At 46.1% G+C, this 25,626-nt stretch overlaps 4 protein-coding genes across 9 annotated transcripts; 1 reads left to right on the forward strand and 3 right to left on the reverse strand.

Moving 5' to 3' along the window:
- Positions 1–109: 109 nt before the first annotated feature.
- btd (biotinidase) lies at positions 110–3,949 on the forward strand. The gene is made up of 7 exons (XM_037473590.2): positions 110–328; positions 897–1,221; positions 1,441–1,590; positions 1,743–1,891; positions 1,969–2,146; positions 2,229–2,828; positions 2,907–3,949. The coding sequence occupies exons 2-7, from the start codon at positions 976–978 to the stop codon at positions 3,177–3,179; spliced, it is 1,596 nt and encodes a 531-aa protein (XP_037329487.2). The 5' UTR covers positions 110–328; positions 897–975; the 3' UTR covers positions 3,180–3,949.
- On the reverse strand, positions 3,266–18,667 carry LOC119218860 (serine/threonine-protein phosphatase 6 regulatory ankyrin repeat subunit A). Of its 2 annotated transcripts, none has more exons than XM_037473588.2 (29): positions 18,521–18,667; positions 12,703–12,786; positions 11,906–11,984; positions 11,180–11,250; positions 10,258–10,458; positions 10,091–10,178; positions 9,772–9,914; positions 9,564–9,671; positions 9,366–9,470; positions 8,821–8,899; positions 8,635–8,749; positions 8,383–8,465; positions 8,237–8,300; positions 7,998–8,066; positions 7,749–7,889; positions 7,532–7,643; positions 7,396–7,422; positions 7,026–7,100; positions 6,698–6,899; positions 6,490–6,577; positions 6,254–6,371; positions 5,960–6,176; positions 5,776–5,863; positions 5,603–5,686; positions 5,364–5,512; positions 5,192–5,274; positions 4,820–4,902; positions 4,639–4,730; positions 3,266–4,447 (listed from the first exon to the last, which is right to left on the reverse strand). In XM_037473588.2, exons 1-29 carry the CDS (start codon positions 18,545–18,547, stop codon positions 4,149–4,151), a joined length of 3,174 nt encoding a protein of 1,057 aa, XP_037329485.1. In that variant the 5' UTR covers positions 18,548–18,667; the 3' UTR covers positions 3,266–4,148. The 2 variants fall into 2 exon arrangements, with proteins under 2 accessions (XP_037329485.1, XP_037329484.1); XM_037473587.2 differs by lacking the exon at positions 18,521–18,667 and adding an exon at positions 14,266–14,936.
- Positions 18,668–18,930: 263 nt separating this feature from the next.
- Positions 18,931–22,925, reverse strand: LOC119219690 (zinc finger protein 234-like). 5 transcript variants are annotated; one of them, XR_009942656.1, is made up of 8 exons: positions 22,670–22,925; positions 22,079–22,137; positions 21,438–21,584; positions 20,912–21,064; positions 20,679–20,804; positions 20,457–20,489; positions 20,006–20,158; positions 18,931–19,918 (listed from the first exon to the last, which is right to left on the reverse strand). XR_009942656.1 is itself a non-coding variant. In XM_062558627.1 (7 exons), the coding sequence occupies exons 1-7, from the start codon at positions 22,857–22,859 to the stop codon at positions 19,263–19,265; spliced, it is 1,455 nt and encodes a 484-aa protein (XP_062414611.1). In that variant the 5' UTR covers positions 22,860–22,921; the 3' UTR covers positions 18,932–19,262. The 5 variants fall into 5 exon arrangements, 3 of the variants coding, with proteins under 3 accessions (XP_062414611.1, XP_062414612.1, XP_037330927.2); XR_009942655.1 differs by having other exon boundaries at positions 18,932–19,918; positions 22,079–22,923; XM_062558627.1 differs by lacking the exon at positions 22,079–22,137 and having other exon boundaries at positions 18,932–19,918; positions 21,438–21,581; positions 22,670–22,921.
- A 427-nt stretch (positions 22,926–23,352) lies between these two features.
- Positions 23,353–25,544, reverse strand: LOC119218904 (progranulin-like). Its single transcript, XM_037473681.2, has 6 exons — positions 25,435–25,544; positions 24,995–25,135; positions 24,601–24,897; positions 24,300–24,473; positions 23,677–23,820; positions 23,353–23,497 (listed from the first exon to the last, which is right to left on the reverse strand). Exons 2-6 carry the CDS (start codon positions 25,133–25,135, stop codon positions 23,369–23,371), a joined length of 885 nt encoding a protein of 294 aa, XP_037329578.2. The 5' UTR covers positions 25,435–25,544; the 3' UTR covers positions 23,353–23,368.
- Positions 25,545–25,626: the final 82 nt, after the last annotated feature.

Genomic DNA, 25,626 nt, shown 5'->3' on the forward strand with positions numbered 1-25,626 from the left:
CAACTAATCTTATTGTAGGATCCTTGGACACCCCCCCCCCCCCCCGCACCCTTCTGACTGGCTGTCATGTTGTCCATTAACATCTTTGGCAGTGAGTCTTTCAGCCAGTTTCAAAGTGCGCTCGTGGAGTTTCCACGCCGCTTTCACGTCCTCTTCAGCTCTCTCCCCACCGGGTCAGTGACTATGACTACTCCCCACGCAGCCAAACCTGAAGGACAGAACACGGTTGCGCGTGAATGACTCACTAGAGACGAGCCAGCATTAACGAGTCGCGTTACCTGATCACTTACAAGCAGCGAATGTAATCTGCGCCACCGTCCCCATGGAGGTAGGCCCACCTTGTCGCATCACCCTGCGGGCGATACTGTACACGTACCCGCCGGAGAGGATCAGGCCTCCGCCCGAGAGCATCCGACAGCTCCAGCAGCTTTTAAACATCTGATTGGTCTTCGACACGGGGGCGTCTGCGCCTTTTGTTGGTGCCGCTGTTGCTGTTGACATTGTACCAAGGAGCTAATGCTAATGCTAATAGACTTCCTGGAACAAAAGCGCACGCAGACGTCAGAAAAACACGTAAAATAACCCCTAAACGTACGCTCGTTTCTCAGGATCACTATTGAATGTAAATAATTCACATTAAGTAAATGTCATCTCGGGTTCCGGTCATGCTGGATGTAGGAATATCACTAGATTTGTAAAGAAGTTCCGGGTTATCTTGGTGTTTCCGGTCTTGTTTTCTTTTCAAAATAAAAGTCAACCAGTTTAATACCATTGTCAGCCGTTCAGGACGTGGCAAGTGACGTTATATACAAACATAAAAAGGAAGGCATGGATCAAGATGCACAGTGTAAAGCATTAACATTTTACCAGTGATTATTTTATCACCTCTAAACCAGAGAAGGAGCTGACTCACCAGAAGGACTCCTGACCCCTCAGAAGCCACGTTGTAACAAGTGAGCCCGGAGAACAACGTTCATGTCTCCCGTGGAAGAACAAACCATGTTTCGCCTGGTGGTCGTTTTCGCCGGCCTCGCTTCCACGTCGTCGTTGGCGGGTCGGACGGAACCAGGCGCGGGGTCCTGGTTCGTGGCCGCTGTGTACGAGCACAGCGTGGTCCTGAACCCGGAGCCCCGGGTCCCCCTGTCCCGCCCTGCGGCCCTGCAGCACATGCACAACAACCTGCGAGTCTACGAACAGCAGGCGGCTCTGGCCGCTCAGCAGGTGTGTTCACGTCAGAAGAGATGGTTATGACGTCATAAGTAAGACTGCTGTGTATCAGGCAGCTCTTAAGTGATCTACACTTAAGTAGGTATAATATTGAGTAAGAATGAAGTCAGTCAACGGGAGAGATTGCATTTTATGTGTGCAGAAGGGTGCACGCTTGATGTCAGAGCACATAAAGTATTAAGCTCTATACTCTGCACTCCATCTTCCCCTCAGGGTGCCCAGATCCTTGTGTTTCCAGAAGATGGGCTTCAGGGCTTCAACTTCAGCCGTTCTTCCATCTCTGGCTACCTAGAAACCATCCCTGACCCCAAGCAGGAGAGCTGGAACCCCTGCACAGAGCCAGGCAAACACAACAACACCGAGGTGCACACTCGCACATTTAGAATTCACGCCGCCGTTGAACAAATGTTCTGACGCGATAACGTGCACTTAACACGCCACCAGGCTGTTCCAACACAACGTGCAGCGCTAGCCTGTGACTAGAATCTCATTTTCAGTGCGGATGCGTTTCACAGGTTCTCCAGCGTTTGAGCTGCATGGCCCGTCGTTACAACCTCTACCTTGTGGCCAACATGGCAGACCTGCAGCTCTGCCCCCCGAAGACCGGACCCTCGTCCTGTCCATCGGATGGACGCTGGCAGTTCAATACCAATGTGGTTTTCAGGTACCGTGGGCAGAACTTGAAATAAGATTAGTTTAGCTGAAGTCTATAGGAACTGTTAAGAGTCTCCTTTGGTACAGGTCAGACGGCCTGCTGGTGGCCCGCTACCATAAACACAACCTCTACTTCGAGGAGGCCTTCGACAAGCCGCCACGACCCGAGATCACGACGTTTGATACGCCTTTTGCTGGAACATTTGGTCTCATCACTTGCTTTGACATCCTATTCCAGGAGCCCACACTTACTCTGTTGGAGAAGGTAGGAAATGGCCACGCAAACTCTACGTTCCCATGGTGGACCTTCTGTTTTCCTCACTTCCTCTCCTTGGACCCCTTTTTAGGGTGTCCGTCAGATGATCTTCCCCACAGCCTGGATGAACCAGCTCCCTCTCCTGGACACCATCCAGTTCCAGAGGGCGTTCAGCTCCGGCGCTAACGTCACCCTGCTGGCGGCCAACATTCGTAGTGACCGATTGATTATGACAGGAAGTGGTATCTACACCCCAACGTCTGCCACTTACCACCACGCCCAGAGGGGGGACCCAGAAGAGGGCAGGCTGCTGGTAGTCCGGGTGCCGGTCTTAGACCCTGTGCGGATGGAGCACGGAGGCATCACGGAGGAGGAGGTAGTTTGGGGTCAGTCCACATCATCTACAGCCTCTGGATACTGTCACGAAGAAAACTGTTTTGAAACTGCGCCTCCTGAAACCCCTTCTTCAGTTCCTCCCTCCTCCTCCTCCACCACCTTCATCTCATCCATGATGTACGACCCATACACCTTCGTCCTCCTGAACGAGACACAGGGCGAAGCGAGGGTCTGTAATGGCACCTTTTGCTGTCGCCTGCAGTACTGGCGGTTATCGCCGGGCGGCAGCAGAGAGCTCTACGCATTGGGGGCGTTTGCCGGGACGCACACGGTGAACGGACGTTACGCCTTGCAGGTAAGGACGAGAAGGGAGGGGTGATCTAGCACCGCGTCGTTATGCTCTCGTTCCATTCACCATACGTGTCTGCTGCAGGTGTGCGCACTTGTCCGCTGTGCAGGGCTGGAGGTCACTTCCTGTGGACAGGAGGTGGAGGAGGCACAGTCCAAAATGGACTTCCTGTTGGAGGGATGGTTTGGGACCAGATATGTGTACCCTTCGGTTTTGGTCAACGGACTCGTCCTGGAGCAGCCGGAGCATCTGGAAACCTCTGCGGATGGAAGAGTGACAATGAAACACTCAAAGATGACGGATGGGCTCGTCACTGCCTGTCTGTACGGACGGATGTATCACCTGGACCAGGAATGATCTGTTAACAGACGTTTTAAAACAAATCTTCTGCTAAAGACAAGTTAGGGGTTGGACATTTCTCTTCTTTCAAATACAAACCGCTATGAATCTAAAACAAATCCCTTTATTTGATCATTACTTTATCTTTACAAACATCACCAGTAGCATCCATCCTCCACATGAAAGCTGCTTTTTCCTTTAAAAAAAGGCGATATTTATCAATCACACACACACAGTGTCAGCCACTTTCCCCAGTCGTGTGTGCAGTACACAGTCAGAGTAGTTACAGCATTTCTAGTTAAAGGTTCCTTAAGCAGCTCATTCAGGTCATTTATCCAATCATAAAGTACACAGGTCTGACAGTTACCTGCTGTCCTAATCGGTTCCCGTGGGTTCAGTCTCCACTTGGAATAAATTCACAAGATTAAATAATGGCTTCCTCTCCAAGGAATTAAAAAGTGGCTAACACTGATGCAGCATTAGCAATGTGCGTATGTGACCGCCATCAGTGAAAACTTAAGTATAGGGAAAACAGCTCCTACTGGTCCCATACCATTATCCACCATTCTTTTCTTGATACAACAGTGACCAAAAAAGTCCTATTGAGCGTTTCTCTCGTAGATGCTCTTTTAGTGTTTGTGAAAAGGAAAAACTGTTAAAAGGCTTAAAACCACTACAAAGAGTAGGTACTTGGTTTAAAAAAGGAAAACATTGCTTGAAAATTAAATACACCGGCCATGTTACTGACCATACAGTGATGTTGTACATAATAAATATGATAAACAGTGTGTGACCTTATTCTATCTTCTAGATCACCCCATGAGTATGTACCTTAAGGAAAGAAACGGGTTCTAAAACAAAGGTTATTTTTAGATTTGAAGAAGCTTATCTAAAAATATTCTGCACACTGGTTCTATTTTTGAATGATCTATTAAGGCTCCTGAGTGGCTGGCTAGCTTGTCAGTATTGTGGGGTTCAGTTATGTCCTCAGTATGTTTCTGAATCCGAGTCATTCAGTTCATCATCCCCAACGATGGATGTCTGTGGCCTCACTGGTCTGCAGCAGGAAGCATGGTCGGGCCTCAGAGAGGGCGGGGCGTCAAAGGCCACGCCTTTGGAGACGTGGTTGCTGACGGGGTGGTGGTTAATGACCGTCTGAGTTAGAGAGTGCGCAGGCAAAGCTGCTATGGTGACCATGGGGGAGGTGGGCATCATGGAGTTGAGGATGAGCGCCAGGCAGTCGGCCACATCCCGGTTGGGAGCGCAGGCCAGAGCAGGAGTGTAACCTAAGGACAAGAGACGGGCACGACAGTGAAAACTGTCCTAGCAGGATCGTCATCGTTTTATAGATCTTGGGTAAAATTGTCATAATTAACAAAAATGTGTTTTGTGAGTTCAAGGTAACCTTGGCCTTTGACCCCCCCCCCAAATTCAGAGGAGTTCATCAATGAGCTCAAGTGAATAGTGAGAAACTGACCGTTCTCGTCCACTGCTAAAACGCTGGCTCCTTTCCTCAGCAGCTCCTGGACCACCACGGTCAAACCTTTCTTGGCTGCTACGTGCAGAGGCCTGAAAACCCAGCGCAGCGAGGAACATTTTAAAATACATCCATTCTGAACAGAGCTAAATGTTTGCCTGCGCCTAGCAACGCCACGTACGTCTGCAGAGCCGTGTTGGTGCAGTTGATGAGGTTCTTATTGCTGATCTTCTCCAGAATCAACAGGGCACTCGTCTCATGACCCTCAGAGGAACAAAGAAAGGAATAAAAAATGAGTATGTAGTCTAACACGTTACGGAAATGACTCCCTAATCATTTGTCCCTTTTGTACATCTGTACGCATGGCATATCCCTCTATTATTGATTAAAACATTTTGAGGATTATTTTTTTTATTTGGATGTATGAATGACAGATGTTTATTATTACTATTAATGACTGGGTTAGGATGAGTCTATACTTTGGGTCAAAGATATCAATAATTCACCATGACCACTGAATAAAAACCCTTTTCCTGTCTCTGTAAATGTTTACCTCGCTGCAAGCCAGATGCAGTGCCGTGTTCCTGTTTGTATCCTGTACTGAGAAGTCTGCTTTAGCGCTGCTCACCAACATCTCTGAAACACATAAATGCCAAAGGTCACGTGTCAAAGGTCAAGCAATGAAAGGCCCAACAGTGCACGAGAGTGTCGATGGCGCCACTGACCCACAGTGTTGGTCTGTCCGTTCAGAGCTGCCATCATCAGCGGGGTGCTGCATATGTGCGTGTCCACTACGTTGGCCTGCGCTCCCTGGCTGAGCAGGAGGGAGACGCACTCCACGTGGTCGGAAAAAGCCGCGGCGTGAAGGGGCGTCCTGTGTTGAAACGAACACAGCTGACACAACAACCAGCAGAGCTTGTGCTCCCTCTAAACATCTTCTCGCCATCATTGCATCGTCTCTCACCTGCCCTTGGAGTCAGTGGCGTTGACGATGGCTGCGCCCAGGGCGTCAATCAACATCTCAGCCACTCCCTCGTTGTCGCTCATACTGAAAATACACAACACGCACCGTCACTCGCCTTCGCACCGATGTCTGACGGCATAACCGCATTGATTGGCGCGCACACATGGTCTTACACGGCACAGTGCAGAGGACTGAACGGGTTGCCTTTAATCTTCTTGATCAGCTCTTGGCCTAACAACACCTCCACACAGGCGTCATATCCTAGGAAGAAGAGAAGAGAGAGCATGGAGGTACAAAGGGAAGCTCTCACACAGAACCGGCGCGTTTCTCGAGTGTCGCGCTGTGCGTCCCCCGCACCGTGGTAGCAGGCCCAGTGCAGCGGTGTGTAGCCCTGGTTGTCGGTGAGGTGCGTGAGTGAGGTGGTGCCGCCGGCCTGCAGGAGGGCCCCCAGGATGCCCACGCGGCCGCAGGCGGACGCCAGGTGAAGAGGGGAGCGGCCCAGGATGTCTCTCACACACACGCTGGCCCCGCGCTGCAGGAGAGCCTCGACGCTCTCCTCCTGGCCGGTCACCGCCTGTGTGGAATAACAAGACAGTGGGAAAAACAAAATATCTAGAGTTGTAGTATTAACTGTGCATGTGAAGGTCTCACCCCTCGGTGGAGTGCCGTCCTCCCCCAGCGGTCCTGATAGTCCACACCGGCTCCTTGGCTGAGTAGAGAGTACACACACTCTGTGTGTCCATTCAGCACTGCCAACATCAGAGGCGTCCTGGACACAGTGGGGAAATGAGACAGACCGGAGTGCTTCTGTTTATTTACAGATTCATGACACAGATTACAGCAAACAAAAAGTCCAATAATCTCAGGAAGAACTAGTGTACACTCACTGTCCATTAGTGTCCTGTACATCCACGTTAATGTGTTGGTCGTTGGTGCTCATGAGCAGGCGCAGACACTCCGGGTGGCCATTCATAGCTACGGCACACACACACACACACAGACTTCATTTCTAAAAGCAACAACATGTTTCTATTTCAAGCCAGAAAATACATCTCAATGATGGATGTTGTGGTTTTGAATGGGTCCTGTATGTACCTGTGGCGTGTATGGCTGTCCTTTTGTGTGTATAATCGCGGGTCATGGGTGAGGAGCCATGGTGCAGCAGCATAGACACACACTCCTGGTGACCCTTGGAGCAGGCCAGGCTGAGGGGGGTTCGGCCCTCTGGGCTGCAAACATCCACTTCCAGCAGGGCCGATAACAGAACCTCTAAAGCTCCACAGTGTCCATGGTAGGCCTAGAGCAATAGGAGACACAAACCAATGGACACGTCTGTCTTATGGTGATTGACAGGGCAGGGACAGTGAAGTCCTGTATGCGAGAGAGACAAACAACCAAACACAGACACACATCTTGAACTCACCGCTAGGTGGAGTGGACTGACGGGGGCGTGGCTCTCGGAGTCACTCATGATGTCGGTCCCTGATGTCTCCATTAACTGAAATAGAGGAATGGCTCCCACTTTACTCATTTAAATCCAGTTTTGCAGACATAGCAAAGTTAGGTCAATGGCCACACTGCTGCTATTGGTTCAATTTTATTAAAGGGAAAGATTTGGGATTGTTTCTGTAAAGGTATGTGCAGTTTTTGGTTAAAAAGTGTTTTCCTCCCAAATGCACGCAGCATTGACCCGACAATTGTTTTCCTGATATATTCACTCTGTTCCCCATTCTTTCAACAGAGGGAGCTAGTTAAAAAAATAAATTGATCAATCAATCAATGTAAGGGCTCACCACATCAAGAGGCGTCTCACTTGCCATCTGAAAGGAACACAGACAAAGGCTGTTTATGATACTATGGTGCGTGTACTTGTGTTCAATACTTCAAAAAGTTACATATTCTGCCACTGTGTGTGGTAGTTGTACACACCAGTTCCAGGCAGAGTGTGCGTCCATAAGCTGAGGCATAGTGCACACCGCTGTAACCCTGTTTGTCTCTCATTCCCGGATCGGCGTCGTTCCTCAACAGGTACTCCACACACCTGACAAACAATACTGTTCAAGCCTTCATCTGGCGCAGAGGACCATTTGTTGCACTTTGATAGCGGACTATAGACGTTGCCAGTCAAACACAGTCGGGAACGTACTTTCCATCAGTGTCAGCTGCGGCGGCGTAGTGCAGGGGGCTGCAGCCCCTCTGGTCCCGCTCATTGATGCTCGCCCCAGAGCCCACCAGGGCGAACACACAGTGGTAGTTGCAGTTGGCTGATGCATAGTGTAGAGGAGTCCTGGACGGGTCACATGGTCAATATCAGGATGACTTCATACTGTACTCCCCAAAATGAGCTCAAAAGTTTCCATCAGTTGTCAGACTGTCAGCTACAGTCTCGGCTCACCTTCCAAAGTTGTCTTTCCTATTGAAGTCCGCTCCAATGTTTAACAGCAGGTTCAGACACTCCAGGTTTCTGGTTGGATGGACAGATTAAACAGAGATAATAATGATAATCAAGTTTAAAGAGAATATTTCAGTGCATAACAGAGAAGTAGAAAAAAATGAGGAACAGTTAGGAACAAAGAAAAGCTTTAAAGACGCTCAGGAAGAAACAATAGGCACTGAGCAGCAATGATGACTCACCCTCCAGCTGCAGCAGCATGTAAGCAGGTCCTTCCAAAGTCGTCAGGGGTGTCCATGTCAAACCCTGCAAAAAATATGTTATCAGCATCAATTAGGATGTCAACTAAGTAAATCCAGGGGCAAGAATGGTGTCAGCAAGAATGTACCTGAGGACATCAGCTTCCTGCAGCAATCCGAGAAGCCGCTAAGAGCTGCCAGGTGTAGAGGAAACATCCCATGAATCCCTCTCCTGAAAATAACATTGAGGCAAAGAAGGCAGGCCATCAAGGAGTGAGAGAATGGCTGCATTTATGATGACAGAAAACCTCTCATATCATCAAATTGTTCTGCTGTAATTTTTGCTCCTCGTCGTTATGATCAGTGGGAAGACAGATGGTTAAATATTGATTGTTGCTAACTTGGCCGTGTTGGCTCCTTGTTTGATGAGTGCTGTGATGATGAGCTCATGGCCATAGCGGGCAGAGATGTGGAGGGCAGTGTTTCTGCTCTTGTCCTCACAATCAATTTCTGCTCCTGCGCACACATACAAAAAGGGTATTATATATGTATTGTGTGAAGTAGACAGATACATTACAGAGACTCACCATTTTGAATAAGGGCCTGAGAGCAGGAGAACCTTCCATGGGTAGCTGCCATGTGGAGGGGGGTTTTACCATCCTTACTCTGGACGGAAAGAAGAGAGGTGCAAAGACCACCAATATGATTGTGAAGTTTATACCTATATAGTTTACCAGTTCTGCAGTGCATGTCTAGCTTCAATGAGTCTAAAATAATTACTGACGAAAGCCCAGCATGAACAGAAGCTCAGACCTATAATCTCAGACCCCCTTATGGACCACACAAACACACAGATATATTCCATGAGCAGCTTGCAGCCCCAGGGAGCTGCCCTCCTCCCCCACCATCTTCCATATGGCCTTACATCTCGAGGCTGTGGGGACCTAAAATCAGTTTCCATCACTGCCACCAAAAGCCTAAACAACACTTTAATTTCAACTTTCTACTAGATTCTTCCAATCGCTGCTCTTTGGGTAATATACCGGCCTCCAAGATGAGGTTTTCCACTCAAATATACCCTCTTTTCATCAGCTAAATATGGCTGCTTTAGTGCATCCTCATATGGACACACCTGCATGTTGATGTGAGCGCCGTGGGCCAGCAGCAGCTCCTGGCACAGAGCCCCCTGGCGTGAGGAGGAGGCAAAGTGGAGAGCAGAAAACCCCCTCTCGTTCACCTGAAGCAAGGTATGAAACAAACAAAAAAATCAAACTCTAACACACACAACCACATACTACCGCGCACAAGGTAACACAAAGTACACACACACCTGGTTGACGTTGGCCCCTGCCTCCAGGAGCTCACTGACCACCACGTCCTGCCCATTGTAGCAGGCCAAATGCAACGGAGTGTTGCCATAGCCGTTCACCTCGTTAACCTACATAGGATGAGAAGTCCAGTTAAAGATTTAGCAGGTCAAAGTGTTACGCACATAATAGACTGCTTGTGCGTGCGCGTGCGTGTGTGTGTGTACTGACGTGGACCCCCAGGCCGAGCAGGTAGTGCACGGTGCTGCTCATGCCACTGGAGGCAGCTGCGTGGAGTGGTGTGTAGGCTTTTTTGTCCTTACAGTCAACTTCTGCTCCACTGGCCACTAGTAACCTCACCACCTCCAGGTGACCTGAAACGGACGAGGGGGGCAGACCAGCGAGTCAAGACATCTACAGTCAAAGGACAACTAAAGAGCAAGAGCGAGTGAGAGCGAGAGCGAGAGAGCGAGAGAGAGAGAGAGAGCGCGCAATTAAAAAACAAAACAGTATGCTTGCATTCAAAACCGTGCCATAAAAACGGCCTCACCCATGTAGGCGGCCCAGTGGATGGCTCTCCTGTCCTTCTTGTCGAATGCGTTGATGTTGGCTCCTCTGGACAGCAGCAGCTTCACCATCTGTCGCACACAGGCAAATAAACCGGAGGCCGACGTGGCGCGCGAGAGCGGCTCTGCGCCGGGTCCACGGGAGACTCACCTCTACGTGTCCGCTGAAGGCGGCGTGGTGCAGGGCGGTGCGACCCGCGCGGTCGGACACGTTGACGTTGCTGAGCAGCGGGACCAGAGCCTCGGCACAGCGCACCGCCTTGCTGCTGGCTGCCACGTGCAGCGGCGTCTGCCAGTTCTTGTCCCGGGCGTTGACATCCGCGCTGTGCTTCAGCAACACCGCCACTGCGTCCTGGGCGGAGAGGGAGCATGAGTGTGCAGACGGAGGTGTTTTTTTTTTTGTGTGTGTACACACGTGTGTGGTGGTTATTAAAGTCTTTGCTATTCTTAGGGGGCTTACATGCCAACAATAGCCCCGAGAAGGATAACAAACGTGGGGGGCTGTGTTTGTATAGGCATGGTGCCCAGGATCACTCAGAAATGGTAGCGAGATCTAGAATTGTATTTATCAAATACCAACACACGGTGCAGTGGTTATGTAATATTACCCCTTTAAGGCCAGATTCTACAAATGTGTGAAGCAGCAATAATTCCTTGCATCTCACGCCTGTAAGGTCTGGTAAGCTACCAGATGTTCTATCTGGACAGTGTCTTGCTGCACTGATCTGTGTTTTCGTTCCAGTCCCTTTTATACGCAGGAGAGCCACTATGGAAAATAAACATTTGCCTTTATGTCAAATGCAAGAATGTTGGCTGCCCTGAGTCTCAGTGTGTGTTCAGGAGTGTTAGTACTCAGCGTGGCGCAACAACCCTGTGTATAACCCTACATTTCTGATGAAGTGTTATGGACAGTGGGAAAGACACCTGTTTTCCCACTGTCCACTGTCACTGTTTTAAAAAGCTGTCGGTACCTAATTGTTAGGTTTTAAAGCTACTGAGGGATGCGGTTAGTCACAGAATAACGGGAGGCATGTCAGTACACATTTGCACGTGTTTGAGTAATAATGTGTTACCTCACTGCAAGAGGCGACAGCTCGGTGAAGAGGAGTCAACCACTTGTTATCTTTGGCATTAACTCTGCCTCCTTGGAAGAGAGAAGGAGAGCGAGGGAGAGAGAAATCCGGTACGTCAACAACGGGCGACACGGCCAAGGCAAACAAATAGATACAGTCAAGAGTGTGAGAGACACGAGGAGTTTGAGAGGCTTTTCCCACTTTTCCTCACAGGAAGAGGCTCCCGTGAGCGTGGAAGATTTAAAACTCTTTGGCACAGCTAGGGGTTAAAATAGCCCTGAAGCTGCACCTGTTGCCGCATTACTGCAAAACAGTGCACACAAATACACACCGACATACACACACACTTCCATACTATGCTTCTAAAAGGGTTGGGCCCACCTCCTAAAATGCTCAGTTGACTTCACAGACGGTTAAACCAACCCTATCAGATGGTTGAGAACTCATGAAATCACCAGGAGAGGTAGACAGCCACAGAGCTGTGAGCAGTGGGGGGGAAATTACTTTAAATAGGAAAGTATGGCAAGTTTTTTGGTATTATGACTGAAATGTAAGGACTTACATGTTTCAAACAAAAAGACAAAAACAGTCAATACATTTTTTCAAATTTAGCCTGACCTTGGAGAAAACCTAAAATAAGGCAGTTACTTATATATATACACATCCAACCAATTTACTGTGCAATGAAAACAATTAGGTAATTACTCTAAGGGCCGCAGTGTTTACCAGAGAGGATGAGCAGTTCGATGATGTCAGCGTCTCCCAGGTAGGCTGCAGCGTGCAAAGGCGTCCTCTTCTCATTGTCCTGAAAAGTGATCCCAATATACAGAAAAAGACTCATATAAGCATGTGCATCATATCTCTTTTTCTCACTCTCACACACACACACACACACACCAAACAAAATCCATATACCTCACACTATCTGAGACCACAGGAAACATGAGACTTCAGCCACAAGGAGAAAAATGTGCATCATGTGTTCACTTGAATTCTGCACTTTGCTCCACCACTTCCACACACCCTGCTGCAGCTACACCACCTGCTCCTTCAGTGCAGTAGCGAGCAACAAACTGGGGCTTTAAACAGAGGTCATGTGACTGCAATAGGTTTGGGCCAGTGTTGCTGACTCAAAGACACTCAGTGTGATGAAACCAGCACTATAGACCCACAGAGGGCGGACATACAGAGAGGAATAACTGAGAAAAGAATGTGGTGTAAACTGAGGACACCTTCTGTAGAAAATCATGTTCTCAAATGATAGCAGAGGGCCGTGCTGTGAACAGGTTCACATGTCCTGTTCTGATTGACAGCTTTATATGATGAGGAAGCTGCCGGAAGTCACTCTGAGGGGGCCAATCGATCAATTGTGACCTGCCGGGTTGCTGCTGCTGCCCTTGCTTGTTTTTCTATCCATCATGGTCTGTGTGTCCTCCGGAGGGTGTAAAGCAAATAAACACGGGTGGGGTTGCAACAAAAAGGCTTCTACAATGGGAGAAAATAGCAAGAAGAGAGTGACCGACCTGAACGTTGACATCCTCTTTCTTGAATATGAGGGAGCGAACTTCATCCGGGTCGACGTTGAAGATGGCTCTTAACAGAGACGGCTGCAGGGACAAGGGGAGACGAGAGAATGCTGATGGACACCAATACAAACTCCATTTGTCTATGCTGACAACTGTGTTATCAGTGGGAGTCATGAGAGTTGCAAATGTCTCACAGAGAGACAATATAGTACTGAGCTGGAAGAGAGCCATAGCTCACAAATGGCTTTACGTCACTAATTATTTTATGACGGTAAACAAATATGTGACCACACGTGTTGGGTTTGATAACGCTCAAAAGCTACTGGGGTGGGCAACAGAAGAGCCATTCAAATGAAAGTCAACAATATTGGAAGCTCACAGTTTCAAATCCTAAATGTAAGATCAAACTCTTGATTTTGGGACTTTCATTTTAACTTGGGTAACTTTGATGTTAAAAATAATCTACAAAAGAACATTTTGGTCCAGATTTTGCATTTTTCCTTCATCTTAAAAAAGCTTTACTACTGTACAACTTTACGGGACCGTCTTTAAACTGTGTCTGTGTACAGACATCATTTAGTCAAAGCTTCTATATGCAATTACAATATTTTGCTGGACAATAAACCACACAACAATAACTTGCTAGTTTCTGTGACCTCAATTATAAGTCACGATATGTCACAAAGATAGACACTATAATCACACTGCTGCCTGTTTACTTTTATTATCGGCTAATCACAGTTTCCTTGTTTCAATATCTTTGGTAGTAATGAGTATGACTGGGACATACAATGGATTTTGCTGAAAGATCCAGAATTTAAGTTTTTGGAAGTGCTGTGGGTCTCATAGAACATATTGTCACTGTTTACTCCAGTCAGGGCTGCCAAGTAGAGGCATTTAGTACTACGCGAGTATCAGGATGTTGACCTGCTCTTCAGTTCCTCTCAGTCCCCCGCCTCCCATCTCTCTCTCGTTCGATCCCAACTAAAAAGAAGTTGCGCTTTGTAAGACCTGTCGGCTTCTGTCTCGTGCCCATTACGACGACCACAAATACGTCACAGACCAGAGAAGGTAGACAAAGATTAAGAGGGCAAAGCGGCCGCGTCCTCTCTGGCCTTCCCCCTTCTCAGCATGAACTTCAAAGAGCACCTTTCATGAGATGAAAGGACATGGTACCAGGTTTCGATTGTAGGCTTGTCCATTATACAGCAAACACCGCAGACTACAAAAGGCCAGGTCCTCAGTGATCTAATCCAAACAAACCACTCGTCATCTCACGTGGCAGGCTATATTGGTGATTGTAGTCGGTGCTTTATTTAGCACAGCACGACAAGCGCCATTGTGTTTCCATGCAATACAAAGTGTAACCACGACCTTAAGCACCGCTTTCAACCTCCTGTCAGGTGTGACATTGGTCCGTTCAGAACCCCAGGGTGATTCTGTCGTTCTCTGAAGAAAGTGTAGAACCTAAGGATATGCGAAGGATACGCAAAACCTCTGCTAGGTGAAAATACTGTAATTCAGTCCATCAAGGACCAAAAAAGGAAGCACCCATCTCACCTTGTCTCCCTGAGCTGCAGCCTTTCGAGAGGCGAGGTGGGATCTGCGATCAGGGGATGGTTTGGGCCGAGGAGGCGGGGGTGAACAGGAGGGCTCATCCTCCTCCACCTCCTCCAGCACCACAATACACACACGACTTGCTCGTTCTGACCGCATCAGGACCACTCGCGCGCACTCTCCCTCACACTCTCTCACACATAAATACACAGTGTTCCCTCTTACATACAAGCGCAATTTGGGAGGTGGACAAAAGTCAGCAATAAATCCCATGAACAGAGTAGATTTCCTCAGAGACGAACGCTGCACATCTTCATGTAAAAGCCGGCCGTGTCCTCTATCTGTCAATGTTGCTTCTCAGCGCGTCTCCTCTCCTTCTCTCTCGCCATCCAGCACTCACACTCTCCCTGAGCAGCGGCAGCAGCCGCGGGGACGGCAGGGAATTCCTCTGCGTAATGGTGGCGGCGAGCGGCATGCGGCAGAATGAGCTTGGGCTGCTTAGCAGCGCACAGGAAGCTACATATCCTCTCTGCTGTACCGCAGCCAGGAACACACGCGCATACACACGTCCGATGCAAACACACACACACACAGACACACACAGGGACCCTGTGATTAGCGCGGACGGGGGCCGCAGCAGCCAGTGTATGTGTGGGCATGCGTAGCTTGTTTCAGGCAGACTGCTGAAGCCAGCTCTTTCAAAAGAAGAGAGGGAGAGAGGGAGAGAAGGGGGAGGGGATAGAGGGAGGGAGATGGTGAAAGTGAATATGAAAGAGGGCAGAGAGCTAGAATATATCAAAGATATATAAAGAATGAGGCAAAGGACATTGAGGGTGCTAGGGACGGCAATAGGTGCAAAACTGATGACAGAAAGTTGACCTAGAAACAAAGCGGCCTAAAACACAGAATATAAGGAGTTAGGGATTAAGGGGGGACACAACATACCAGAAAATGGTAATGAAAAATGACAAAGTAAGCGAGAAATACTAGACGATACTGAGTTTTTCGATGCCTGATTGTTGTCAGGTCACTGGCTGGCCAGTGCCAATCCACCAGTCCTCTGGGAGTTCATTTAAGTGTACCAACGAAACTGAAGAGAAGGATGAGCCAGCACTATTGATTCTTTATTGAAAGCACGGCTACGTTCAGCGATACACGCCATGTTGTTTGTTGACAGCTTCAATACTGTTCCGATATCTGAATGTCTGCTGCCTTATTGTAACTTTCTGTTTTTTTTCTCATTTTGGAGCCCCAGTCACTCAACAAAGCTCCTTTTCTTTGCTGTTTTGCATTAAACAAATTGTGTGAACCAAGCAGCGATGGTCTCCTCATACTTCACAGGATGGCTAAGCTTAAGGCAATCTAAAAAGCTGTAACCCACGCAGCGTGGTAAAAAACAAACCATGTGCCAAACACTGTTAAGCTGTTTTTAGAGTTTGCTGAATAAGATTTTAGTGGTTTAGTCTTCATAAAGTTGGTGCCAAAGTAGAAGTAGCCTTTCCCTTTAAATGTGAGGGAATCAAATAAAATGGACACCAGATTGGTGTGTGTGTGTGTGTGTACATGTGTATATATGTGTGTGTTTCAGTATCCTCTTTGGTGTACTGGCATGGCTTCAAAAGTCCCCATCTCCTCATTATAAAACAGGAACAAACTGGCTTTGCCAGAGAATGTGAGGGTAGCTAACAAGACCCGTCTGTATGTGCATGTCTGTCTCCGTCTCCTTCATATTCCACACAGATTCAGAAAAGAGCAATCTTGCCAACCCACAGGACCCCATTAACTCAGAGGGAGGGACGATGCAAGGGACTGACAGAGAAAGAAAAACACAGGGAGAGAGATTTAGTCCATGAAGCCTTTTTTCCGGGCTTCCATTCGAATCTAATGGACTCAATTTTTACAAATTGTAAAGGAAACACATGCCAACCATCTCTCTGCTTCGACAGTCACTGAGTTGACGCTACGGTCTTGCTTCAAAGGATGACAAACAAAGGATGATGTTTGGGAAGCCAAGCATATAAACAAACAACCTATGTTCCGTCGAGCTGGAACAGGGGACGCTTTCAGGAACGTAGCCGCTAGATGTTTATAGAGCGGATTTGTTTCCAATCCCAAACAGTCTTTGTGGGAACTGAGTGTCTGTTTATTGTTGTAATCAGGACTCAAGAGCATAGTCAAGCAAGGCAAGCATGTGGAAAAGGCAAGGGGGAGGGGGGGGGGGGGTTCACCTGCACTAAAAAGTGACACAAACTACTTGTCGGTCCGACAACAAAACCTGAAAAATCCACTTTGTGTCATGCTTTTATGAGATGCTGGCACACCTAGATGTAAAACAGCTTTTAAAATCATGAGGGTCCCGGTATCACATGCACTATATGATATGCTATGAAGAGAGGATGAGTGTCAAGGTTACATGGTGTGAGTAAACTACACGCCAACATTCTCTCATTCACACAGAGGTTTAAACATTGACGGCAGAAGCTCGCACTACGTGGTGCCAGTCTGCTCATCAGGATGTAAACTAATGCTCATCCACACTCACACAACCATAGCTCAGCCGGGTTCGGTATCTTTCCCGAGGAAACTACGGCATAATGACTGGAGGAGCTGTGGATTGAACTGCTGATTGGTGGAAGACCTGCGCTACCTCCTGAGCCAGAGCCAGGTGCAGTTGTTCAATGTATACTTTGCACATTTCCCTTGTGCATCAGCAAGCTGTTACGTTGTCCTTAAAACAGTGTTGGGCTGATTTCCCACATTACCTGTGTATAGCTGATGTACGCAATGTGGACACATCGGAAGAGCCCTGGGCCAGTGTACACAAACAAAACCACAAAGAGCCACCGGGTGCTTGACCTTCTGCTTTTGTGGATTGCGTTTCCTTAAATGACTCTACTGGGGATTTAAAAAAAAGGTACAGGATGCCCTCTAGAGGATATACAGACAATTTTTTCCAAAAAGGGACACTCACCCCTGTCTGTCTTAGTGGGACTATTTTTGTCCCTTGGGGGATTTCTCTGTCAACAGGCCCTACAGAGAACAATGGGGAATAGAGAGGGGGATCTAATCATATACAATCTTCCGTCTTTTGCTGGCGTGTCAGGAAGGCTGGTCAGACCACACAGCCCCCAATTAGACTGAAGTTTATATCGTTAGCGCAATCCAAACTATCTTACTATAACCATTTAAGCCAATTCTGAACCATCAGGGTTTCCGGGGCATTTGTTTACTGTGATGAGTTAATTTAGTGCAAATAAAAGTTGTTAAAATTTAGTTATTTGAGGTTTCATTATTTGAAGAATAAGTTTGTGTAAAACAAATATTGTCACATGTGTATTCAAGTCGCCAGACATCGTTGCTTTGACTATTGGACTAACAATCACAAAACATCTGCCTTCATTACTATGATGTGAAAATGTCAAGGCAAAGTGTCATCATTAAAAAGCTGTAGACAATGAACAAATTGAACCTTTCCTTCCTTAATGAACATTGCAAATGTGAATAGCTGAGATTGGGGGGGTGGGGTGAATCAAACCCCCCTGAAACAACAACATTGTAATCCTCCTATTGTTAGGGATGTATTTGTCCACTCAGGTATCCCCTGCGTGGTTCCCTTTTGGGTCACAGCAGGGTTGACATGAACTGATTGAACCTTTAGAACCCTTCTAATTCACGACCACAGCTGGAGAGTTTAGACTCGCGCACCCCCTGCTTTGTTTTTCTTGGTGTGACAGCGTTTCTTATCTCAGCATTAGCATTAGCAGATCGATGGAGCTAGCCACGCCGTTAACCTCCCAGCCGCGTTTGACCCCGGTCCGTCACCGCTGGAAAGCACCGAAAAACACCGTCAACACAGGACGCCTTAACATCGCGTTTAGGCGAGAGGTTGTTTTTTTTAAAAACCGGACCAAGGCGGCGTAACGTAAGGCAACAGGTGACGTGAAGTTAGCACGGCAGTTCACCCTAGCTCACAGCTAACGGTACTAGTTGACGTTAGCTAACGTTAACGTCAGGCTGACGAGTAACCGTTAACCGTAAGAACGAATCCGAGCTTAACAGCCCTTTACTAGACTCGTTCGTACGTCACGTCACGAATAAACGCAAATGACTCAGAATAACCAACACCAAGCTGGCGTTGGATAAAGTTTAATTGACGAACACTCACAACCAGAGCAACGTGACGTTAACGTCGGTCATTTCCACAGAAAGTGACAGCGTTTTTCCGAGGAGTTCACGTTAAACGGCGGCTTGACGTTACCTGGTCTTGTATCTTCAACACGGCCATGTTCACCCGCTTGAGACCGAAAGGAGGCAGTAACGTTGACAGTAACTCGACCGGGAGTAACGGGAAATTCACCGGGAGAAACTGGCCGTCCGCTCGAGCTTCCCGCCTCCTTCCTGCAGCGTAACGGACTCGGTACCGGAGAGTTGGAACCAAAACTCGGAACTTTTCTTTGCATTGGTCATTATTCATTGAACATGACGTTATTGATATAAAATAATAACGTTAAGTCATATAAAAAGGCAGGCTGATGCATTTTGCGATTTATTGTAATATTATTAAAGGTTTGTCAAACTATTCGAAATAATTTAAAAATACAGTGTTGGGATTCTAATAATCAGTTTAGAGGCAACAGCATATTAAAACAATAGTTTATTTATTATAGCACCAAAATGTATAATAGTGACAGTCTCTCACTTTGAAACTGATGACCAACTTCAAATATGTTTTTTTATTTTTATTAAAGACTACAAAATGGTATAGCGATACAAAATTTTGTAGGAATCAATGAACAACAAAACAAGGATTGAACTATCCCATAGGTACATATGATGAACAACAAAACAAGTATTGAACTATCCCATTAGGTACATACCATGAACAACAAAACAAGGATTGAACTAGCTCCCATAGGTACATTCCTAGACGGCATCTCAAGGATTGAACTATCCCATAGCTATATTCCTGGACGGAATCTCCTGCCCTAGTCACATGGTATTTAAGTCAACGACATGATATTTAGACCCCTTGGTCTGTGAAACCGCAGATGGCACTTCAGACGGGAATTATTAGAAAATTGTTTGCCACAGATACCACATTTGTTCCTCTTTGTGTGGTTTTGAATGTGCTGGGCTAAACTCTCCATAGAGTCCAGATGTCTTCCACAGATTCCACAAACACGGATTTTATCCCCGGCATGTGTTCGCACATGTGTCTTCAGTGTGTACATGTAATAAAAAGCTTTTCCACATGCTTTGCAACAATAGGGACCGGTGGGATTCTGACTGACACACTGAGTCTTTGTACTCAAACCCAAGGTGGCCAAAGATTTGTTTGTCTTCACACGCAGTTTCCTCTTGATGCTATGTGCCTTTAAACAAGGTGTGCTTTGCTGAGATTCCCCAGTTGGCTTGCCCATTCCCACAACCTCACTATTAGGTAGTGGTTCCAGTGGTTCATTTGAAGAATTAGGAAGCTGATGTCCCTTGCTTTTTTCCACACTGTTCACTTCGCTGAGGTCTTGAACGTAACCGTCCGCAAAGGCAATGCTGAATTCAGAGCCTTGAGCGTGATGTTCCTCTGAACTTTGAGTGCTTTGTACTTGCTTACCTTCAATCTGCAGATCACCTGAGTTCTGCCACCCAGGATGACTCACTGGGGAAAAAGGGAAAACAACATTTCAATTGGTTCACAAGTTTGTACACGCAGTGAGAGTCAGGTTGACAAGCTCTTCGACCAGACCTTGTGTGCAGATTTCCTTTTCTTCTTTAACATCACGCAACAGTGAAGCCCGCTGGTCCTCGTGGTCCAGACTGCAAAGTTCCTGCTTACACCAGGGTTCTGGACTCAGGGGAACCTCCTCTTCAATGGCAGAGACAGAGGGCTGATCAATGTCTACAGGAAGGACAGAACAATGTATTTTATTACAAAGACAGCTGACTGTTGGAGAATAATTCAAACTATGCATTTCTGAGCTGCTGTGAATGAAAACTAAGGAAAGCCCAGAATATTTCCCCAGTAGGACAAACACCGTTGTCATGGCGATGCAAAGTATTTTAAATCAGAAGTAGTTAGGCCAACATTGTTACCATAAACTAGTATTAACAATTAGTGATGTCACACTGTTTAAATAATTATTTTTAAATCTCAAAGGGGAACATTTATTTTTTTATCAGATATTTCGTAAACTAACCTTTGTCCCGGTTTTGGGGCAGTATTGCATGACCTGTAAATTGAAAAGACAGTGTAGTCAACTACATAGTGTCAGTGCAAAAAATAAAAATTACCCTTATTATTAGTGGAATCACACAGCTTTTTTGGAAGCGTTTCACTAAAGCAGAACTTAAACATTTTTACAACACAAGAAAGGAATGATTAAAACAAAATCTTGTTTTGTTTTCGAAATCGTACGCACCATGTTGTTTAGATATGTGCACCTCAAAGTTACATTTCCGATAAATGATCTTCGAGCAATACGGGCAGTGCCAGTGACTTCTTCCCTGGATCAAGTCTGTGCATGTGCATGGTACAACAAATCTGTCTGAAAAGAGAAAAGATAACCTACTTACTAGATGCCAACACTTAAAATGACTCGACGCTTCACAGAGTATTGATGTAGAATTGAATTTCAATGGTAACGAAACTTACCAGTGCCACCTGCAGTGAATTTCACAGCTAATAGATAATGTTTCTTTGTCAAATGTCTCTCAGTGGCTGGAATTTTCTTCAAGCAGAAGCGACAGTCGCCACCGGTGGCAAACTTTAGTAAGTCTGTGCGTGAGGTAAAGGAGCACTGAAATTCTGCAAAATACATTAGAATAACATCTAAATACTTTACAAGATAGTTGGCATTTCATAAAATTACTAGTTATGACACATTTCAACAAGGTCCTTATAGAGAATGACGGAAATGGCCTCTCCCTTCAATGGAGGCATAAGACAGATGACAGTATGACGTTACATCAATATAATTTTAGTAATGGTGAACCAGCTTGTACTGAACAGTAATATCATGTTTTTACAACATAATGACTGCACATTACACTTGAGTGACTAACAGTGGTTAATGGTGTGCATGTTTGAAACACAACTTCACCCAATCCTGTCCCCCCCCCACCCCCCACCCCCCAGCGTTACAGAGGACTTTAATAGACTGACGTTACTTGAATCCTACCACTGGAGTTGCGGGGTGGGTCTCTGGCCTTGCGGGGAGGACTTAAATGTGATGCACCTGGAAAACCAGCAGCAGCAGCAGCAGCAGCCGTTGTAGCAGTAGTTGTAGCAGCAGGAGGAGCCGGGCTGCTTTTGATAGGTTGAGCTACTGAAGAGTAAAGAGAAGCACAAAAAATACCAAAAAACATTATTTCATACGATCAGAACATGTCGTGATTAGAAGATGTCAAGGCTGAAGCAATAGAGAGGGACATGTATGTTGTGCGTGCTAAAAAATAAATTGAGGACCCACTTCCCAGTGACAGCTTAATAAAGTAAGTCAGAGGACATACAAATACGTTGTTACCATTGATTAGTCAGACTGGATGTGGTAGGTTGACAAAACATTGGCCAAATGACCAGTTATGGGCTACATGAACAAATAGAGAAACCTTTTATCGTCTTAACTAAAGCCTCGCATTTAGCCACAGAAAGAAAGTACTGAAATAAAAGAAGATAGATGGATTTATTTAAGAGGCTGTGCTACTTCCATGTCACTGTGTTGTGCTCAAATCTCAATAAAGTTAGAAAAAAATAGTGGATTTGCATCCGGGTGAAGAGGCAGTTTGAACCGTGCGCCCTTTGTATCTCAGCCCCACTCACCTGTAGGCAGTGTTACGATGACCGGATTGTTGAGGTGTGCGTTACTTTAGGTGGGACTTCTAAAAAGTGCAAAACACTGACCTCATAAAAATAACATACACACAGAATATTGTCATAACATGGAAACCCAACGTTAGTTTAGGCCAATTTGTAGCCAGGTGGAAACCTAAAATATGCTTAATAGTAATACCTTTATTGTTCTTACGTTTTAAACATGGCATTTTCATTACTCCATGGTGTTGACACGGCCGGCATGCGACATTTAATAAGCAACCACTACCCGCATCGTGGAAGATAACCTGAACAGCGGTGATGGTTTTGGCCCGAAGGAGGAATACCGGTTTGAACAATAACGTTATAACTTTCCTATTGAATTAGTATATTCAATGAGGCCCAATAATCGGCACTAGGAATCGATTAAGCTAGCTAGCTAGCGAGTTAATTTAGCTACCCTTAGCTAACGTTATAAAGATAAAGAATTTACGTCAGCTGACCGTTATTTGCAGCGTTCTACTTCCACAGAAAGACACGTGACGTTAATCGGCACCAATTAACGTCAACACTTGCGAGTCGCTCCGCCATAAAACCCACCTTCCTTCTTTTGCGATTTTGTTTTGAGAATAATGTCCAACAGGGACCGGTTACGGTCGTTCTCCTCCTTCAGACGGGCGCACTTCTCCTCGTAGTCGGTTATCGTTTTTTCAACAGCACCGAATATTTCAGAGGCGGCAGCGTGAAGCCGCTCGGAGACGAACACTTTGAGCTCTTCGAGTTGGCTCATCTTCCCACCGTTTTGAAAAGTCCTCACCTCCACCCGGAACCACACGCGAACGGGCCGCGAACCACGGAAGTAGTCCAGCCGGATGTGATGAGAAAAGTACCGTCTGTTCTTTTATAAAGTATGTATTTTTTTAAAGTCAGATTTTTTTAAATTAAAGAATGCCATCATCTGCTTGCATTAGAAATGGTTCGTGGTCAGCACATAGTTTGTCATGACTTCTCAATCTCAAAAGAAAATTAAACATATTTCCTTAACCAAAGAAATGGTTGGGCTTCAACCTGCTGAATGGAAAGTTGCTACACTGCTTAATAAAAATAAAAAATGTGTAAATCCCATCCCATGTGAGAACCAATTCAGAGAACACTAAATTCATCATCATTAAAAAAAAACACACACACACACAACCATGAGATCCATTGTTTATTGAGCGCATCATTCACTCATTTAGGACTGATGACGCATTAGATTTGATCTGGAGAAAAGTATGAGAATGAAAAAAAAAAAAAACCTCAGTCGGTTTTGGCAGCTTCTTGTGTTCCTGAGGGGATCTCAGAGTAGCCGCTAGTACATGACTGGGAGGTGGAGTCACACGTATAGCCATACATACAGCAGTGTCGTCCATCTGCACAACACTGGCCCTGAATCAAAACAAGTCTTGACGTTAGACAAATTAATATACATTTTTAAAAGCAGACATTTTCAAACTCGCCCCGCCTCTACAATCCAATTTGTCTAAGAGCGTTTATCAAATGGTCCTACTTCCCATCAATGCGCCATTACTTTATGATGGCTTGAAAAACTCATGGCCAGTTCATACCAGTGGGTAGGGACAGCAGTTCCATTGGCCTGTCTGTGCTCTGCAGCAAGTTGTTCCTGCTGCGCAGTAGAACGATGAATCACAGCGAATGACTCCATCCACGGCGCTGACACCATTTGCGTCGGTCAGAGCGGTCACTGGTGTCTGCAAAAGGTAAATATATTGCAAACATTATTCCCTGGATCGCGATATATTCATTGACACACAGTAATTTTTTTAAATATCTGATGAAAAAGTAATCCAAGTAAAAAGATTTGTCACGACGAGGGAACTTTAATATACAGAGTCAATTAATTGTTAAGAGATATTTTATTACAGCATTGGGAAAGTATTAAGATTTGTATCCATTAAGAGTTTAACACTTTGTACGTGTAGCTAGATTAAATGTTATAGTCAGGAATGCAAAGACAAGCCAACAAGCCCACCGCTGTTGAGGTCACATCTTGATTTAGACGCTAAATTCCTGCGTGGAAAGATGCGAAAAACCCTCTTCCTAAATGCAGCCAAAATGCTCGTTTAAAAAAATGTGTTTTTCATAACTGATCCCATATATTAAACTTTAAATTAAAACTGAATGGGCATTCTGGCATCCAATTGCAGTATACATTTATAGTTTTTCCTACCTCTTGCAGGCTGCTTTTTTCCTCTGGAGGCAAAATGAGAGAGGCCGGCACTGAGTCCAAACCTTTGTTGGGGCTGAAGGGATAGCGCAGGCCTTGTCTCACACAGTGCGTGTAAGTGAGGTCACAGTCGTAGCCATAAGGGCAACAGTGGAAGCCATCCAGACAACACCATCCCTGCATTTTACAAAAATTGGAAGGTTAGTTATTACACCATCAACTGCTACATGACAAAAAAAATGGGTTAGAGGGCTATGCCAGTCATGTTATAAGTGGATCGTAGCAGTTACTGCAAAATACTCACCGGAGAGTACAGGCAACAGAACCAAGCACCTTTGGGGTGTCTGCAGCAAGTCGTGCCATCTGGACACGCGTAATAGTTGTCACAATGAACAACTGAGCTCTTTTTTTGGCCTGGCACTTGTTTTTTCACGGGCTCCTGAAGGGGAGAAACAGGTAGGACGAGAGAACCAGGTTCCTCTGCGGCCTGCTTCTTCACCACGGGGATCATCATCCACGGCGTTCGCTCACACACTTGGGAAACCGAGTTACAGTGAAACCCCGAAGGGCAGCAGTGGGTCAAGTCAGAGCAACACACGGCCTACGGACAGAGGTGAAAAGGTGGAGCATTTGCGACACGTTGAATAACGTTATCGGCTTAAAATCGAATACCATGAAATGCTTATCGAGAGACTCACGTTTGGGTAGTGACAGCAGCTGTACCCGTGTTTTGTCTTACAGCAGGTGGAAATATTAGAGCAGGTGCTCCCATCTGGACACGTGATGGCACAGGAGGCACAAAAAAACGCTCCCAACAACCACAGAGTCACCCCCAACATCTGCAAAATGCAAGCATGTGGCTCATTTAAAAAATATATATGTTGTAATGTGATACATTATGTTAGGTTTGGGGAAAACAAATTGCAGAATTTTTTCGGTTTAAAAATCAGGTTGTGAAACTCACTTGTTCTTTGCAAGTTTCAGTTTCATTTTTGCCTAAATAATGATCTTCCTTTCACTCACAACAGAAAAGTACTCATAAGTTGTTGCTGATTATAAACAATGACATGATTATGTGCACAATTATGTGCCGATTGATGATATAGGGTAAGACACGTTGGTTATTTTAATCACTTACCTTGCAAGTCAAGTGATTCACTGCCCTTCGTCTCAAACTTCCTCTGAACTGAACCACGAATGCACTGCTTTATAAAAGGCAGATCGGACACTCCCTCCGAACTGAATCTGAAGTCAAAACGCCCCCCCCTGTCCTGTAGATGGCAGATCACAGTTCAGTTTTGGGAAGTTAAAAATGTATGTTTTATGATGT

The sequence above is a fragment of the Pungitius pungitius genome, chromosome 17, assembly GCF_949316345.1.
Source record: "Pungitius pungitius chromosome 17, fPunPun2.1, whole genome shotgun sequence".
Classification (NCBI taxonomy): Eukaryota; Metazoa; Chordata; class Actinopteri; order Perciformes; family Gasterosteidae; genus Pungitius; species Pungitius pungitius.